Source organism: Myxocyprinus asiaticus, chromosome 5, assembly GCF_019703515.2.
Source record: "Myxocyprinus asiaticus isolate MX2 ecotype Aquarium Trade chromosome 5, UBuf_Myxa_2, whole genome shotgun sequence".
In the NCBI taxonomy this organism is placed as follows: domain Eukaryota; kingdom Metazoa; phylum Chordata; class Actinopteri; order Cypriniformes; family Catostomidae; genus Myxocyprinus; species Myxocyprinus asiaticus.
The window spans coordinates 38161060-38180321 of NC_059348.1; the positions used below are offsets into that span (position 1 = coordinate 38161060).

General features: G+C 36.5%; 2 protein-coding genes across 2 annotated transcripts; both read left to right on the plus strand.

Annotated features, from left to right (window-relative positions):
* Window positions 1-7615: 7615 nt before the first annotated feature.
* Window positions 7616-9090, plus strand: mrps14 (mitochondrial ribosomal protein S14). The gene is made up of 3 exons (XM_051698753.1): window positions 7616-7773; window positions 8185-8349; window positions 8598-9090. The coding sequence occupies exons 1-3, from the start codon at window positions 7705-7707 to the stop codon at window positions 8778-8780; spliced, it is 417 nt and encodes a 138-aa protein (XP_051554713.1). The 5' UTR covers window positions 7616-7704; the 3' UTR covers window positions 8781-9090.
* Window positions 9091-9654: 564 nt separating this feature from the next.
* On the plus strand, window positions 9655-19262 carry LOC127441389 (calcyclin-binding protein-like). The gene is made up of 6 exons (XM_051698752.1): window positions 9655-9761; window positions 10823-11021; window positions 11136-11232; window positions 11466-11565; window positions 11696-11790; window positions 18815-19262. Exons 1-6 carry the CDS (start codon window positions 9744-9746, stop codon window positions 18972-18974), a joined length of 669 nt encoding a protein of 222 aa, XP_051554712.1. The 5' UTR covers window positions 9655-9743; the 3' UTR covers window positions 18975-19262.

Below are 19262 nucleotides of genomic sequence, written 5' to 3' on the forward strand. Positions count from 1 at the left end.
AAGATCACGTTCACAGTTTATTACAGTTACAGGGGTACAGTTTTTAAAATAGGCATTCCTCTTTAGTGTATTACAGGCTGTACTAAAAAACAACTCGCTTCACAACTTGCTTTTGGCACCCCTCTGTGGACATTATGCCCCGAAAATTGAGCTTAACCATATCCATACACCCAACAGCACTTACTGCTTTGGCCATTGGGGCCATTGTTTCGATTTTCAGTAGCACAGACCGATTTTTTGCAAAAGAAATCTCAACCTTCTGTTTCCGATTTCACTGTGACATCAGTCTGCTTTAACATAATTTTTAAATAGCAACAACCCTCTACAGACACGCTGGAGAAAGAATTAAATAAAAAAGTAAATTTTTGTTTTTACTCACCTTAGTTTAGAGTTTATTGTCATATGTACAAGAAACAGTGTTACACAGTACAATGCAATTCTTACTCTGTGAATCCTCCCAGCAACCGTAAGCATAATGCAACTGAAAACTGAAAAAGATATTAAAGGGATAGTTCACCCAAAAATTTAAATTCTCTCATCATTTACCTACCCTCATGCCATCCCAAATGTGTATGACTTTCTTTTTTTCTGCAGAACACAAACAAAGATTTTTAAAAGAATATTTCACTCTGTTGGTCCTCACAATGCAAGTGAATGGTGACCAGAACTTTGAAGGCCCAAAAGGCAGTATAAAAGTAATCCATAAGACTCCAGTGGTAAAATCCATATCTTCTAAAGTGATATGGTAGGTGTGGGTGAGAAACGGGTCAATATTTAAATCATTTTTAAACTTTAAAGCTACACTTTAACTTCCACATTCTGGTGTGGAAGTGACTTTCACATTCAGCCACCTACTGGTTGCGGCTAGTCAAGGGTAGAGATTGATAGTGAAAAAAGGACTTAAATATTGATCTGTTTCTCACACCTTTTTTAACCACTGGAGTCTTATGGATTACTTATATGCTGGCTTTATGTGATTTTTGAGGATTCAAAGTAATGGCCACCATTCACGTTCATTGTACCTACAGAGCTGAGATATTCTTGTAAAAATCTTAATTAGTGTTCTGCAGAAGAAAGACATTCACATCTGGGATGGCATGAGGGTGAGTAAATGATGAGAGACTTTTCATTTTTGGGGGAACTATCCCTTTAAGCAAACGGAGAAGGGGGCATCTTCACATACAGTATATAAAGTATTCATATGACTCCACGCAATATAGTATGCGAGAATGCACATTTTATTTCATGTTTTGCTTTTCATCATTTCAATCACATTTGAGCTTTTTTTTTTTATTCACATTATTTATTTATATGATGTCATTAAATTGCCAGATGCTAATAAGTTTGGTTGCATATGCAAGTGATTTAGTCGCAATGTAGAGGGCTGCAATAATTATGACACTTACATACTGAAGAACTATGTTTAGTACCAGGATACTATTAATCTTTATGCAAACTTTGTTCTATTTCACTTTCTTTTAATTCATTTAGAAAGCATAAAGGCTGAGATGTAAATGAGTTATTAGCCCACAAACTGTAGACTGCCAGCCTCCTTTTGCAGTACTGTATGTTTAAATGCTGACAATGCAAGGCCTAATATAGTGATGTAAGAATGAACTGCCCACACAAGTAGCTCATGAATAGGAATACTGTTAAAACTAAACTGGTGTGAGCCCTTGGTGGTTTCTTTTCACAAGTGATGCTGTGAGTGTAAAGAGAAATTTCACATTTGAATGTACAGTTCTGCATTGCTCTCTTTCTTTTCAGTGACATCAAAAATTTAATTGATAAACCACAGGTTAAAGAACAACAAGTCTTTTGTCCACATCAACTACAGCAATGTTTAGCTCACAAAATGTGGTTGTTTATGAAAAGTTTTGTGTCACTGATGCCAGCACAGTTCAGTTTTGTGCATCTGAGAAGTATTCTCAAACTCCTTTGAGGATCAGCATGGAATGTGTGAATATGAATTCAGTGGAAGTGAGGTCTTTCTCATCAACTTTTACTCTTCTTTGTTAAAGAACAAAGCACAGACCAAATCTGTTTTATTTTAGGAAGCACTGATCTTATTTGAAAGCAAATAGTTGGGTTTCAAGTGGCCTGTCAATGGCAGGAAATTTGCTAAATATTTTTGAAATCCGCTTTTTTATTTTTTTCACAGGGATGCTCAGATATTAGAATCAGCTTCAGAGGAGCAACACATACATATCAATATGGCATGCTTCTGTATATTGGTCAGTTTAAAGTAAACAAAATATAGCCTTTTTGTTCAGATGCCTGACACACATTGATCATATTGTAAATAATGATATAACTCTTTAACTCTTAATTTAAAGTTTATCATAAAAAATCCGCTTATATTTGTGAAGCATAATCTGGTGTCTAGACCACTTCGAGGCCTGTATTTCACTCAAATTTACACAATGGACAGTTGTGTATAGTTGTGCAATAGTTGTGCAGTTTGACATATGTTAGTATTTTTCTGAGATCACATCTCTTAGTATCGTTTAACTAAGGCTGACTGCTTGGGAAATTCTACAGGAATTTACTAGAACAGTTTTTTATGAATGCCTTGAGGTTGAACTCTAACTAACGTCATGCAGGGAAGCGCATAAGGAGCTGATTGTTGGTTGTTGTTGTTGTTCTCTGCTTTATTTCTTCTTTTTAGTTTTTATTATTTGAAGCTGGGAGCTTTTATACAGTGGTAATAAATGGTGGATGAGCATAGAAAATGGCAATGTAAACTTCATGTATGTTAAGTGCTGACTTAAAATATCAGTAGAAGCAAAAATAGCAAATTTACCTCAAGTTGTGAGGGAATGATTTTAAAACAGAAGTTTCACTGCCTCCTCTGTTTCTTCTTACAAACAAATTGAATAATATGCCCAACAAATTTGCTGTCCAAATGTGTCCAGCTTTCTAGTTTGTACAGCCAATCATTACAATCTGCCAACTGCAGAATAAGAACAATGCAGGTGCAAGCTGCAGGATACCTCACAATGTGTCAGATGTCTCTAATCTCTAAGGATATATATATATATATATATATATATATATATATATATATATATATATATATATATATATATATATATATATATATAATCTCTATAGGATGTTCATGTGCTAAATCCTAATTCAAGTGAATGGTGCTTCTGCACATGGTGTTCAGAGTCAGAGCCAGGATGAAACATTTGGAATTTCTGAGGGGGGCACATTTTAAGACAAAGCACAGGCGGTTAGCAGTAATCTACCTCAGACAGCACACACTATTTTACTGAGCGAACAAAGTCAAAGTCAGGTTTATTGATTTTTATTTTTACTAAATGGCATACAGTTCCTTCAGGAAACTACAATACAATATTTATTGTATACATCCAAGCAGAGTTATGAGCCATTTCTCCATACAGATATATAGTCCACATCCTTTTTTGATTTATTTAAAGTATGCACTGCCCTCTAATGGAGAACAACATAACAAGTAGGACAGTCAGAATGTGAGTTGTATATTCTGGAGCCTATCAAAATTCAAAACATGTCATGTATCTCATCCTTCTCAGCATTCTACTCAGTTCACCACTTCAGAGCCACATATCAGACTAACCGGAAACACTGAGAAGCAACCACAATAGCAGTGTCCATAATACAGATTTTTAATAAATAAAATGTTATGCTACATTTATTTGAACACAAATTCCATGCGTCTCTCCCCTGTTAAAAAAGACCAGCTTAACCAGCATGAAATACCCATGCTGGTCCAACCTGGTTAATGCTGGTTACCAGCATAACCAGCAATTTTATGGTGAAGTAAGTTTACCAGCATGGTCTTTCAGGTAAAGGAGGTTAAGCTAGTTTACAAGCCTGGGGACAACAGCACACCAGCATCCCATGCTGGGGGACCAGCACCCAAAACACAACATAAGCTGGTCTTTTCAGCAAGGTTCTTGAGAGTCCCTTTAAATTTATTGTAAATGTCGTTTTGATCATCCTCTTTCCTGCTGACCTGAGACGACAGATGACAAACTTTAACGAAATTGAGCAGTTTGTATTAGAAAACGTATTTGAATATTCCATGAAACAGTTGCCTGAATATGGAGCGCACGAATTGAGCTGTCTCTCCATACCCCACACTAAGCGCCTCATGCTACCCCACACTAAACTCAAGTGCTCTAAACAAATTAAATTCCACATCATGGGAATTAAACAAAAACACATGGGAAAGATATCAAAGTTTGGTCAAATGTAACATTTTAGCTGGGAAAGGAGTCAAAGTGGTCGAAATGAGGGGCGTGGCCTCCACCCTCCGCCAGTGCTGACACTGATGGTGCATCTGATGAACTGTACAGTCTTATGTCATTAGGCACAATTTACCTTCTGTAGCAGCTGCTGTTGCACCAAGGCTGGATCAGTCTACTGCTGAATGTGCTCCTCATTCCAACAAGTATGTCATGGAGACAGTGGAAGGTGATGTCTATGATTTCAGGTTTAGACAGCATTTTCATTTCAGCAACAACATCCAGAGGGTCCTGGTCATTCCAAGTAACAAAGCCTGCTTTCTTTCTTTTATTTATCCCCTTTTCTCCCCAATTTGTTATGCCCAATTCCCATTACTAGGTCCTCGTGGTGGTGCGGTTACTCACCTCAATCCGTGCATCTTATCACGTGGCTCGCTGTGCATGACACCACGGAGACTCACAGCATGTGGAGGCTCATGCTATTCTCCGCGATCCACACACAACTTACCACACGCCCCATTGAGAGCGAAAACCACTAATCACGACTACAAGGAGGTTATCCTATGTGACTCTACTCTTCCTAGCAACCGGGCCAATTTGGTTGCTTAGGAGACCTGGCTGGAGTCACACAGCACACTCTGATATACAGTGGTGGCCAAAAATATTGGCACCCTTGGTAAATATGAGCAAAAAAGGCTGTAAAATCTAAAAAAATCTAAACTTTAATTGAACTAAAACAATTGAAACAGGGGAAATATCTCATTATTAAAAAATATTTTTCTCCAAAACGCATTGGCCATAATTATTGGCACCCTTTTATTCAATACTTTTTGCAACCTCCCTTTGCCAAGATAACAGCCTTATAAGAGTCTTCTCTTATAACGCCTAATGAGGTTGGAGAACACCTGGCAAGGGATCTGAGACCATTCCTCCATACAGAATCTCTATAGATCCTTCAAATTCAGAGGTCCATGTTGGTGGACTCTCCTCTTCAGTTCACCCCACAAATTTTGTATGGGGTTCAGGTTAGGGGACTGGGATGGCCATGGCAGAACCTTGATTTTGTGCTCAGTGAACCATTTTTGTGTTGATTTTGATGTTTGTTTTGGATCATTGTCCTGCTGAAAGATCCAACCAGGGCCCATTGTAAGCTTTCTGGCAGAGGCAGCCAGGTTTTTATTTTTTTTATCTGTTGGCATTTGATAGAGTCCGTGATGCCATGTATCCGAACAAGATGTCCAGAACCTCTAGCAGAAAAACAGCCCCACAACATTAAAGATCAAGCACCACATTTAAACGTGGGCATTGGGTACTTCTTCATCTCTGTGTGCGCCAAACCCATCTCTGGTGTTTGCTGCCAAAAAGCTCTTTTTTTGTTTCATCTGACCATAGAACCCAGTCACATTTGAAGTTCCAGTAGTGTCTGGATGCTTGAGTTTCTTGTTGGATGAGAGCAGAGGCTTTTTTTTTTTTTTCAAAACCCTCCCAAACAACTTGTGGTGATGTAGGTGATGTCTGATTTTTTTTATTTTTTTATTATTATTATTATTTTTTTTTTAGACTTTGACCCCAAGATCCAACTAATTTCTGCAATTCTCCTGCTGTGATCCTTGGAAATTCTTTGGTCACTTGAACCATCCTCCTCAATGTACATGGAGACAATATAGACACACGTCCTTTTTCAGGCCGATTCTTAAGATCTCCAGTTGACTGGAACTTAATTATTGCCCTAATGGTGGAAATGGGCATTTTCGGTGCTTTGGCTATTTTCTTATAGCCATGTCCCATTTTGAGAAGCTCAACAACATTTTGCCGCACATCAGAACTATATTCTTTAGTCTAACCCACTGTGATTGATGATTAAGTGAATTTGGCCTGTGTGTTACCTCATATTTATACCCATGTGAAACAGGAAGATGTGGCTGAACAATTTCATGTTCCTAGTCACCCAGTTCCACTTAAAAAGACAAAATATGAATGGGAATATACTGTATTTCAAATATATTTTACTCATAAGAATTTCTAGGGGTGTCAATAATTGTGGCCAACATGTTTTGGAGAAAAATATGTATTTAATAATGAGATATTTCCCCTCTTTCAATTGTTTTACTTCAAATAAAGGTTAGATTTTTGTGAATTGTTTTAATGAAAGATCATTTCAGAACCAATTCACAGCCTTCTTTGCTCATATTTACCAAGGGTGCCAATATTTTTGGCCACCACTGTAAATCACCAGACATGTGTAAATCAGCTATCTCTACATCACAGCCATGTAAACAGGACGTAATTAATTCAATCATGTTATAGATTAAGGTCATCATGAGCAGGTAGGTCACTTTTCAAAAGACTGTGATAATTATGCCATGTATGCCTTCAATGCACCATTGACATAAAACATTTGGTCCTTTGTAGGACTGAGGCTGTATACTGATATTTCAGAAATAGTAAGAAATGTGTGGTAATCAGTGTTGGGTGTAATGCATTACTAAATAATTAATTACTGTAATTACATTTCTTTTTCATAAACAAAAAAGTAAAGCAAAATACTCTTTATTTTTCAGTCATTTGATTACAGTTACTGTTGATGTAATTGCATTAAATACTGTAAAGATAGACTATAGAGCAATTCTATATAAAACAATAGTGAATTTAAAATCGAAATTTAACTTCTAATGTTAAAATATATGTTTTCTAATATAACGCTGCCTCCTTAAATTCTTTGGCCAGTTCATGAATAATTTATTTGATTTTATATTATTTATTTGAAATAATTAAAAGAACAGTTTCATGTCTATCATTGTATTTTTCATCTGGTCAGCGATGATAAGGGTTTTATAAAGAAATTAGTAATAAATAATGCAATTACTTTTCAGACAGAGTAATTAGTACAGTAATCTAATTACACTGTAAAAGATGTAATTAGTAGTTAGTAATTAATGACTTTTTTTTTAGAAACTTACCCAGCACTGATGGTAATACAGTATGCTTTTCAGAACTTATTAAAAACTAAAATTTTAACTTGTGTCTCTTTTAGAATTTGTTTAAAAATGAGTGGCATTCCAGGCCTTTATTGCTTCTAGGCCTTTCGACTCTACATCACTACATGTTTATGTAATATTTTAGGCTGGTAGCTCTGCTTTTACAGCTGCAGTCTTGTTGAATTAGTAACTATACTCTGCCGCCATGTGGCTGTACACCGCATATACACACAAACCTAGTTACCCCCTTGCCCCTCAACTGCCAACTCTCAACTCTCTGGTTTGCTGTTGCATGTCATGAAGGACATGACATGCAACCGCAATTTACAATGGATGGCTATTGTTCTGGAAACGGACGTACGGGGCTACAATTTAGCTTGTTTCTTTGAGGCTTTAATTTTATTCAAACCAGTAGGCGGCAGTAATGGTCTATTAAAATCTATTCTCAAGCTGCAAACCACAAACGAAGTCAGTGGCAGTGTTGGATCAACATGGCCGCATGGAAGGTCTTCAGCACAGGAATAGGGTGTCTGCAATCGTCCTTGCCGTTTTGTGGACAGGTAAGTATACACTGACTCAGTGTTATTTGAATAGTGATGTGTGTAGATTTATGTGCACAAGTGGCTTTGTTACCCTGTTACATCCAGAGAAGCTGGTGACATTTAGAGATCATGTCTGGCTGAAAACTCAATATTGCATGATTAGTCTGAATTTTATATATATATATATATATATATATTACTAAATAATTAAATGTGTTTTTTTATGTAATTGTAATCGATTGTTTTATTTTTTAACACGAAAAGCCAGGTGTCTTTGTCAGTAATGTTATGATGTCAGAGGCTGAGGATTTATTTAACCAAAAAACGAGAGTGTCAACTTAAGTATATCTCATGTTATATATGTGTTTTATTGACTGTGCTTACTGTTGTTGTTGTAAGCATTTAAAATGTCTCTTCTCATGTTTCCAGGCCTACAAAAGTTCTCTTGGGGTGGTGGAACAGTTCAGAAGTTATTATGTTGACTGGAGGATGTTACGGGATGTGAAAAGGAGGCAAATGGCATATGAATATGCAGATACAAGACTGCGCATCAATGCTATTAGGAAAAATACTATTTTGCCAAAGGAACTACAGGTACATTTAGAGTCTCCTAGTGAGATTTCTGTCTTAAAATGACTTTCCTGGTACTGGATTGCACATGATGAAGAATCCTTTTCTATAACCAGCATTTACCCTTACAGTAATGGAGATGCTGAAAAATTGCTGCTGTAATTTCAAACTGAACACAACTAGAAGTCATAAACCATGATGGCATTTGTCTTTCTTTGTGTGCTGTAAATATAAATAAATACAGGCCACATCTGTCTTATTTGTTTCCTTAGGAGATAGCTGATAAAGAAATAGCCGCACTGCCTCGGGACAGTTGCCCAGTGCGTATTCGCAACAGGTGTGTGATGACATCAAGACCGCGTGGGGTGAAACGGAGGTGGCGTCTTAGTCGTATTGTCTTTCGGCATTTAGCGGACCACAACCAGATGTCTGGGATACAGAGATCAATGTGGTGATTGGCTAGGAGTGGTGTTTTGGACAGCCTTGTTGTTCAGTGTATGAACTTTACAACCTTTATGTAAAGCCGACTTTAAAAGAGAATTTATTCGAGTACAAGGGCACAAATCTGGATAAGTAACAAGCACCTGCTTAAATGTATTTTGTTTTTATTTTTTTTATTTTTTTGAAAGGGGAGGGGGTTGCTAAATTGTGATTTCAAATCGGTATCACCACAATTTTTTTTTTTTTTTTTTTTTGCATCTGTTGAAAAATCTTATGTAAGCTGTATTACTTTAAATACAATAAAATTAGTTGATTCTACTGTGAGACTTGTTTGTTGTGAATTTATTTGCTGTAGTTTTAGACTGTTCTATAAAAATACAAAGAGAAGAATGTTACTTGGTGTAAAATAAAGTCTGTTGAAAACATTAAGATATTTGGACGTTTTTTGTTCGACAACATAAATTACACACAGTATACCTCAAACGTGAATTTTGAAGCTGCTGTGTTTTTTAAAGAAGTATGTTGCTAACAAGTTGCTAGATGCTACTACAGTTCCCGTTTCGCCAGGCACGTTCACACACATGCTGGTGGTACTTGTAGTTCTTATCTAGCAACTCTTTAGCAACATAAATATTAAATTAAATTAAACACGGTGGCTTAAAAATTCACGTTTGAGGTATGACTGTGTAATTTAAGTTCTAGAACAAAACACAAAAGTTCTAGAACAAAAAACGATGTAAATTGAAGAAATGTTTACCACAGGCCTATTTTCCTTATAAATTGAAAAACTCCTGTGATGAAATCCCATTAGAAATTCACAAGGGAGCTCATGGCGAGTTATCCGTCCGGGTTCTCCTATGGTGACTCTTATTTTGACATTACACGGAAGTAAGAATATCAGCAGTTCATGCTGCTCAGAAAGCAGAGTTAACCTTCATCAGTTCACTAAATAAGGGTTATTCAGGATAGACGCAGCGATGGATATCAATGAACTGGTATAACTGACTATTTCAATGGTCCTTACATTTGATGCCATAAAGTCTATATAGTTAGTCTGCCAGCTACTGTCTTAATTGTAATATGTAAGCCTCATGCATTGGCTTCAGACAGCATTATTTTTATATACAGTGTTGGGAGGGTTACTTTTGAAATGTATTCCACTACAGATTACAGAATACATGCTGTAAAATGTAATTTGTAACGTATTTTGTTAGATTACTCAAGGTCAGTAACGTATTCTAAATACTTTGGATTACTTCTTCAGCACTGATAGATTTTTTTACTTGATTTGATTATAAAAACTCTGCCAGTACAGTAAGACAAAATACACGTTAAAAATACATTCTCTGAAAAACCTAAATATCTTATGCAGTGTTGTTTCTAAAACAATATAAATTCAATTGATCTTGTTTTAAGGATTTTTAGATATTTTTACAGGAAAACGAAAAAAAAAAAAACTTACTAGAAAAGAAGAAATTCTTGATTAAAAAATATGATCGTGCCTGGTAACATGTGCATGTAAAATGGTTAGAAATAGCATTTTTAGTGTAGCGTAAAGCTGACAATTTACACAAGGTTTATTTCTATTTCTTCTGCTCCAAACGTACTTCAAACTTACTTCTCTGTCTGCTCGTATGAATGTAAAACATCATAAGAAAGTGTTTCACCGCTGTTCAAATGCAATGACAATAAAATGCAAAGTAATCTCTTCAGTAATTAAAATACTTTTTGAATGTAACTGTATTCTGATTACCAATGATTTAAATTGTAACTGTAGTGGAATACAGTTACTTATATTTTGTATTTTAAATACGTAATCCCGTTACATGTATTCCATTACTCCCCAACCCTGTGTGTATATATATATATATATATATATATATATATATATATATATATATGAATGAAACTCATAAGAGTATTATACAGTATCATTTACTAAGCGGGTGAATTTGGTATTAGGCTGTCAAATGAGTGTCAGCATCACTTCTTGACACTTTTTGAAGATGTTGTAAGCGTGTTGCTGAATTTGATCTGAGATTTTATTTGTCTCTAGATCAGCGGTCTTGAAAGTGATTTAAAAGAGATTACGAGTCTACTGGAGCAATGTGAACAACAGCGTGTGCGAGACGTGTTAACACAAGAGCAGAAGAAGATAGAGAAAGAGCTCGCACAGAAGCGACAACAGCAAGCCAAGAAAGACTCTGCAACTGATGCAACACTCAAAGGATACACAGTCAAAATTAACAATTATGGTGGGATCATGCCTCATGTAATGCATGATCATCATTGACCTACAACTTTTCATTTAATTTATTTAACAAGAGAGCCTTTAAATGTCATTACATCTTTATTTATTTTCCTGTTAGGATGGGACCAGTCTGACAAATTTGTAAAAATCTACATCACACTAAAAGGAGTGCATACTATTCCAGCTGAAAATGTTGAGGTCAGCTTTACAGATAGGTATGGCCTCATGTATTTAATATTGGTAGAATTAGGTGTCTTGCTTATCATGTTGGAATCATGTTGCTTGCTTATTGTTGTGCTAGTTTGCTTTTGCCCATGGTCACCTTTACTGGGTTCTTAAAAGTAACAGTAGGATGTTACTTTGTACAGTCTTGGCCATGTTTAAAACTCTCAGTCTCATCATTGTTGTCAGTGATGTACCATAAAGACTGCTCTTTTTTTCCTCACAGAAGTTTCAATGTTCTTGTCAAAGATCTGGATAAAAAGAACCATCAAATGACAGTCAACAACCTTTTATGTCCAATTGTTGTAGCAGAGAGCAGTAAAAAGGTTAGTCGCCTCCCATATGTTGTTGATATTAATTTATGTATAGTTGAGAAATATTATTATTTTTTATTTAATTTATTCCCGGATAAAATTTGTAGATGGCTAAAAAAGATTTATTTTGATTTGCTTATAGATTAAAACAGACATGGTCCTTATCATGTGCAAGAAGAAGGCAACAAAAAAATGGGATTGTTTGACACAAGTTGAAAAACTGGCTAAAGAGAAAGAGTGAGTAAAACACACACACACACACTTTAATTTTCTCTTCATATTCCTTTTTAAAAAATGTACAATGAAATTCTGCCAATTTATTTATAAAGATAAAAATTAATATAATTGTTCATATTAGAGCAGATTTAACGTGTTAATTTAGTGCAATTAATTATATAAAAAATAATGCGTTGAAACAAATTAATGCAATTAATCATGCACCGATCTTTATGTAAATTCCTTTAAAAAGAATGTTCTATCTGAGTTTTCAGGTTTGATTTACCACCTGGATGTGGCAGTAGGGGGCAGTCAGCTCCAGCTGTTCATGCAACATGCCTTGTCAAGCCATTGAGAGCAACAGGAAGCATGTCCTTTCACAGATGCGCTTTTGCTCTCAAAGACAGATAGAGCAAGCATAACAGAATGCAGGGATCTCGAGATGCGTTTTTCAAGGTTTCAAACTAGTTTTGCTTGTTTTCTAAAGTCAAGTCAAGTCATTTTTATTTGTATAGCGCCTTTCACAACACACATCGTTTCAAAGCAGCTTTACAGAAGATCATGCATTAACAGAAAATGAAACTGTAATATCTATAATGTCTGAGTCACCAATGTGTAGTTTGATAAAATACAATTGTGAATTGTGTTTAAAAATAATTAAATAATAATTGTATTTATAACCCCAGTGAGCAAGCCGAAGGCGACTGTGGCAAGGAACAAAAAACTCCATAAGATGTTGGTCAATGGAGAAAAATACTGGCCCCCTCACTGTGGGGCCCAGTTCCCCTCTGGCTAACATCATGAATATGATGCCAGTATTACTTATGTATAGTGCAAGTCATGGTTTAAAATGATTAAACTAAGTAAGTGTTAAGGGTCAGCGTTTAAACAAAGATTTTGTATGAACTGTAAGATTAATGACTAATGTCTTTGAAGTCCATCCTGGATTAACTGCAGAAGTTCATATAGATGCAATTGTCCTTGTCAGTTGGCTGATGAAGGGTTTTGTTGGCAATTAATTGATAGTCTATGTATTATATTTCAAGAGTGTAGTCCATCATTAGACCGAGGTGATGTAGGCAGAGATCAGTTAGGTGTATCGCAGTTCATCCTGGCCGGTAATTTCGGTGAGGTCTATCCTAAGTCCAAGGTTCAGGCAATGGCATATGAAGTATCCCATGTCTTATGGTTGGAGTTGGCATCAGTTCATCCTCTGAAGTCCATCGTAATAGACTGAAGTGATGTTTGGCTGGCACCGGCTGCTATTAGTCATCATCACTCAGTGACATGTAGCAGTGGAGTCCAACGTGAAGCAGGAATGGACCTGGATCCAGCCGGTTCTGGTGACCTCAGGATAGAAGTCCCAAGGTTGAGACAGGGAAACAAATAGAATAATATTAGCATAGATGCCATTCAATTTATTGCAGAGTTATAGATCACGATCAGTGTTTCTGGTTTCTGGTTCCGGCAGACCTAACTAAAGCAGCCTAATTGTGAGTTGAAGGATAAATGAGGTGTATGCCTGGCTAAATAGATGAGTCTTTAGTCTAGACTTAAACTGAGTGAGTGTGTCTGCATCTCGAACAGTGTAAGGGAGACTATTCCATAGTTTAGGAGCCAAATATGAAAAGGATCTACCTCCTTTTGTCGATTTTGATATTCTAGGAACTATTAACAGGCCAGAATTTTGCGATCGTATTGAACATGATGGAATATAGCATGGTAGAAGGTCACTTAAGTACTGCGGAACTAGACCATTCAAAGCTTTGTACATAGTTAACAGAATTTTAAAATTAATACGAAATGTAACAGATAGCCAATGTAACGACGATAAAATATGATCATATTTCTTGGTTCTAGTCAGCACTCTGGCTGCTGCATTTTGAACCAATTGAAGTTTATTTATTGATCTTGCTGGACATCCTCCCAGTAATGCATTACAATAATCTAGTCTTGAGGTCATGAACGCATGAATTAGTTTTTCAGCATCAGCAACAGAGAGCATGTTTCATAATTTAGCAATATTTCTTAGGTGGAAGAATGCTGTTCAACAAACATTGGTAATTTGATTTTCAAAGGACAGATTGGTATCAAATATAACACCTAAGTTCTTTGCTGTTGAAGACGATGTAACAGTACATTAATCGAGAGTCAAATTATATTTTAGCAGCTTGTTTTTAGAGGTTTTTGGTCCAATAAATAGTACCTCTGTTTTGTCTGAATTGAGTAGAAGGAAATTTCTGGCCATCCAATCTTTTATTTCATTGATACACTCTGCTAATTTGGAGAATTGTAAAATCTCAATGTTTTGAAGAAATATTAAGTTGGGTATCGTCGGCATAACAGTGGAAACTTATTCAACGATTCCTGATAAAATCTCCCAGGGGAAGCATATACAAGGAGAAAAGCAGAGGCCCTAAAACTGATCCCTGTGGCACTCCATACTTTACTTTTGTTTGGTTTGACAATTCATCATTTACATAGACAAAGTGGTAGCGGTCTGCTAAATAGGACTGAAACCATGCTAATGCAACTCCACAAATGCCAACATAATTCTCTAGCCTATTCAAGAGAATGTCGTGATCTATCGTGTCGAATGCAGCACTAAGATTTAAAAGTACTAGAAGTGAAATGCAGCCGCGATCAGATGATAAGAGCAAGTCATTTGTAACTCTGATAAGTGCAGTCTCTGTACTGTGATGAAGCCTAAATCCTGACTGAAATTGTTCATATATACTATTTCTCAGTAGAAATTAACATATTTGGGAGGATACTACCTTTTCTAGTATTTTCGACATAAACAGGAGATTTGAAATTGGTCTATAATTAGCCAGTCCTCCAGGATCAAGTTGTGGCTTCTTAATAAGCAGTTTGATAACTGCCATTTTAAAGTTTCTTGGGACATGTCCTAAGGATAGCAAGGAATTAATAATAAGGAATTAATAATATTAAGAAGAGGTTCTGAGATTACAGGGAATACCTCTTTTAAGGGCTTGGTTGGTATTATATCTAACATACATGTTGTGGCTTTTGATGTTTCGATAAGTTTTGTTAGCTCTTCATGACCTATGACAGCGAAGGATTTAAGTTGCACGTGAGGAAAATTATGAGACACTGTTTTCTGAGGTGCTGTGACATGATTGCATAATTTCAATTTTATTTCTGATTATTTCAATTTTATCAGTAAAGAAATTCATGAAGTCATTACTCTTGTGCTGTGACAGAATATCTGGTTCTGTTGAGGCTTTATTCCTAACCAATTTAGCCACAGTACTGAATAAACACAAATAGATTGTTGTGGTTATTTTCTATGAGTTTGCTAAAATATGCTGACCTGTCAGCTTTTAGTGCCTGTCTGTAGCTACAGACACTATCCTTCCATGCAACGTGAAACACCTCTAATTTTGTATTCTTCCACTTGCGCTCCATTTTCCGAGCTGCTCTCGAGAGCATGAGTGTGATCATTGTACCATGGTGCAGGGTTTTTTTCTTTAATTTTCTTTAATCGAATGGGGGCAACACTATCAAGAGCGCTAGAATTGACTGTATTTATATTTTCTGTTATTTCATCAAGTTCTTCTAGGCTTTGGGGTTTACTGAGTGTATGAGATAGATCTGGAAGATTATTAGTGAAGCTATCTTTAGTGGTCGAAAGAATAGTTCTACCTGAACAATAGCGTGGTGTAGATTGAGTAACATTTGCTGATCGCAGCATACAAGAGACAAGTTAATGATCCGAGATGTCATCGTTCTGCGGCAGAATTTCTATAGTATCAACATCATCTCCATATTACAAAATTAAATCTAGCGTATGATTATGGCAATGAGTTGGTCCTGTTACATTTTGTTTGACTCCAAGAGAGTTGAGACTATCGATAAATGCTAATCCCAATGTGTCATTTTCATTATCTATGTGAATGTAGAAGTCACCTACAATTAAAGCTCTATCTACAGTAACTACAAGATCTGATAAAAAATTTGCAAATTCACCAAGGAAATCAGAATAAGGCCCAGGTGATCTATATACTGTAGCAAGGGTAAAAGATGACAGTATTTTTTTATTTATATCTGACGGTGTCACATTAAGCATTATTAGTTCAAAACACTTAAATGTATATCTTGTCCTGAGTAACACCAAAAACTTCACTGTAAATTGTAGCAACTCCTCCTCCTCGACCCTTCAGATGAGGCTTATGTTTATAACAATAACCTGGGGGAGTAGATTCATTTAAACTAATATATTCATCCGGTTTAAGCCAGGTTTCAGTGAAACAGAGCACATCCAAACCATGATCTGTAATAATTTCATTTACAATTAGTTCTTTGGTAGAAATAGATCTAATGTTTAGTAGCCCTACCTTCATATGATGTTTATCTTTAATTTTTTTGTTTTGTTCAAGTTTGACCTTAATCAAATTTTTTCTAAATGATTTAGTGAGAGTTTTGTGTTTGGTAGTTCGGGGAACAGACACAGTCTCAATGTGATATCTAGGTGATACAGTCCGTATGTGTTATAGTTTATGTGACCTGTGTGACGTCTTAAGGCAGCTATCAGATGTTCGGATTAACCAGTTTGTCTGCTTCCTGACCTGGGCCCCAGTTAGTCAAATACTATCATTATTAAGACTATGAGCCAAATTACTAGAGAGGAGAGCGGCACCTTCCCTGGAGGGATGGAGTCCGTCTCTCTTTAGTAGGTCAGGTCTACCCCAAAAACTCTTCCAATTGTCTATAAATCCTATTCTGTTCTCCAGACACCACTCAGACAGCCAGCCATTCAGTGACACTAATCTACTATAAACCGCGTCACCACGATGAGCAGGGTGGGGGCCAGAGCATAATACAGTGACTGACATCGTTTTTGCAAGTTCACACACCTCTTTAACATTATCTCTAGTGATTTCCGACTGGCGAAGCCGGAAACCGTTAGTGCCAACATGAATAACAATTTTAGAAAATCTATGTTTAGCATTAGCCAGCATTTGTAAATTTGATCTGATATCAGATGCTCTGGTACCAGAAATGCATTTAACAATAGTGGCTGGAGTCTCTGTTTCCACATTCCTTACAATATAATCACCAATAACAAGGGCTCTTTCAACATGATTCTCGGTGGGTGCATCACTGAGTGGGGAGAATCGATTGGAAACCCTAACAGGAACGGGAGAGTGGTGTTGCTTTGCTGAGTGAGTATGCCGCCGAGACGTCACTCAAACACCCTGCTGCGGGGGCTCTACAGCCGGAACCAAAGTGTTGCTCTCTGTATTGCCCGCATCCGAAACGGTATCTACCGGCTTCTCTTTCTCACTGACCTCCACTTGCGTTCAGATGCGTGTCTCTAACTCATTAACCTTCTCCGTCAGCTTGACTAATTCCTTACATTTATCACATGTGAATCCCTCACTGCTGATGGAAGAAGCTATTGTAAACATGTGACATGCAATGCAGTAAGAAATAACATGAGTGGATGCCATGACTTAACACAAGTGATTGTTGTTGTTTGTTCCTGAGCGGTGAGGGTTTGAGATCGACGTGAATACCTCACGCAATTGTTTGTTGTTATGGTTATTCTTGATAAGTGGTGCTTTGAGATCGATCCAATAATCTGTGTAACACAGAGGAGAAAAACTGGTGTGCGCTGTAAAATGCACGCAGTTTAATCGCGATACAAATAGAAAGCGGATGCATGCGGAAAATGCACGCAGTTGAATCGCAATAAGAGAATAATGCGGGGGAAACACGATGCACGCTGAAAAATGGCAGGTGTTAAGGATTAAAAGCTGAAAACAGATAGATAAGTGATGCTAAAAAAGCTAGCAGACTACAAACACAGACTCGTGCTAGGCATATATGTAATAACAGCAACAGGTAAAATACACACAGATGAAACAGTAGAAAAGCGGAAAAACCCGAAACATGCGAGTCATTACACTCACAAAGCACTTTATTTGGAACACCTGTACACCTACATATTCATGCTATTTATCTGATCAGTGATTCATATGGCAGTGTGCAATGCATAAAATCATTCAGATACGGGTCAGAAGCTTCAGGTAATATTCGCATCAACCATCAGAATGGGGAAAAATGTGATCTCTGTGATTTAGACCGTGGCTTGATTGTTGGTGCTAGATGGGCTGGTTTGAGTATTCTGTAACAGCTGATCTCCTGGGATTTTCACGCACAACAGTTTCTAGAATTTACTCAGAATGGTGCCTAAAACAAAACACATCCAATGAGCGGCAGTTCTGTGGACAGAAATGCCTTGTTGATGAGAGAAGTCAACGAAGAATGGCTAGACTGGTTCAAGCTGACAGAAAGGCTACTGTAACTCAGATAACCCCTCTGTACAATTGTAGTGAGTAGAATACATCAAACCTTGAGGCTGATGGGCTACAACAGTAGAAGACCACATCAGCCACTTTATTCTAATAAAGTGCTTAGTGAGTTATGCATATGATTTTTTAATAATCTAAATTAAAAAATATGATATATTTATAATTATTGTAATTATCATATACTAAATTATCTTTATCTGGGGGCCTTTCTCAGTAAATCTTGATATACGCAATTAATTTGATTAATTAATTGGCACATCATGTAATTGATTCAGTTAAACATTTTAAACGTTTAACAGCCCTGCTTTAGATGCAACTTCATGCACCACAATTTAGATGCAACTTCATAATGGGTGAATATTTACATTGGAATTCACTGTACTTGCTTGCAAGCTATAGTCATGTCTAATTTGTTAGATAATCATTCTTTTCAATTAATAAATTACTCTGAAACATTCATTACCAAATCAGTCTTAATCCAATTGATTAAATAAATAAATAACTGGAAAAGTCATAGAAATTTGTTGGTTAAAAAGTGTTTATCAGCACCGTTGTCATGTTACTAACTTGTCCAGCTTGATATCATTTGTACATTAACAGTGAAGCACATGGATATCAGTACTGGACATCAGTAATGTGTTCAACTTCACCATTATACTTAATTTGTGTATACAACTAATGTTTATGTTGTAACTTGTCCGTTTCAGCAAACCTAACATGGATGGGAATGCTGATCCAAGTGAGGGACTGATGAGTGTGCTGCAGAAGATCTACAGTGAGGGAGATGATGAGATGAAGCGGACGATCAACAAGGCGTGGTGTGAATCTCGGGAGAAGAAGGCCAAAGGAGATGATTTTGACTTCTGAGTTAGCTCTCACATCTTTCACATTGAACGACCCAAGCTGCACCTGATGCATTTGTCTTTCCAATTTATAAGGATTTTTTTTTTTTTTCAGTTGGACGTGACTGTTAATAAAAGATATGAATTTAAAGTGTTTCCATTCCAGCTATTATTTTGACAGGTTAAATTTTGATGTTTAATATGTTGCATTTGTATTAAGGATGAAAAAATGTTAATTGATTTTGCAAACAAGCACATTCTTGCATTTCTATTTACCTTGGCAGTGGAACATGCTAATAAAGGAAGACTGACA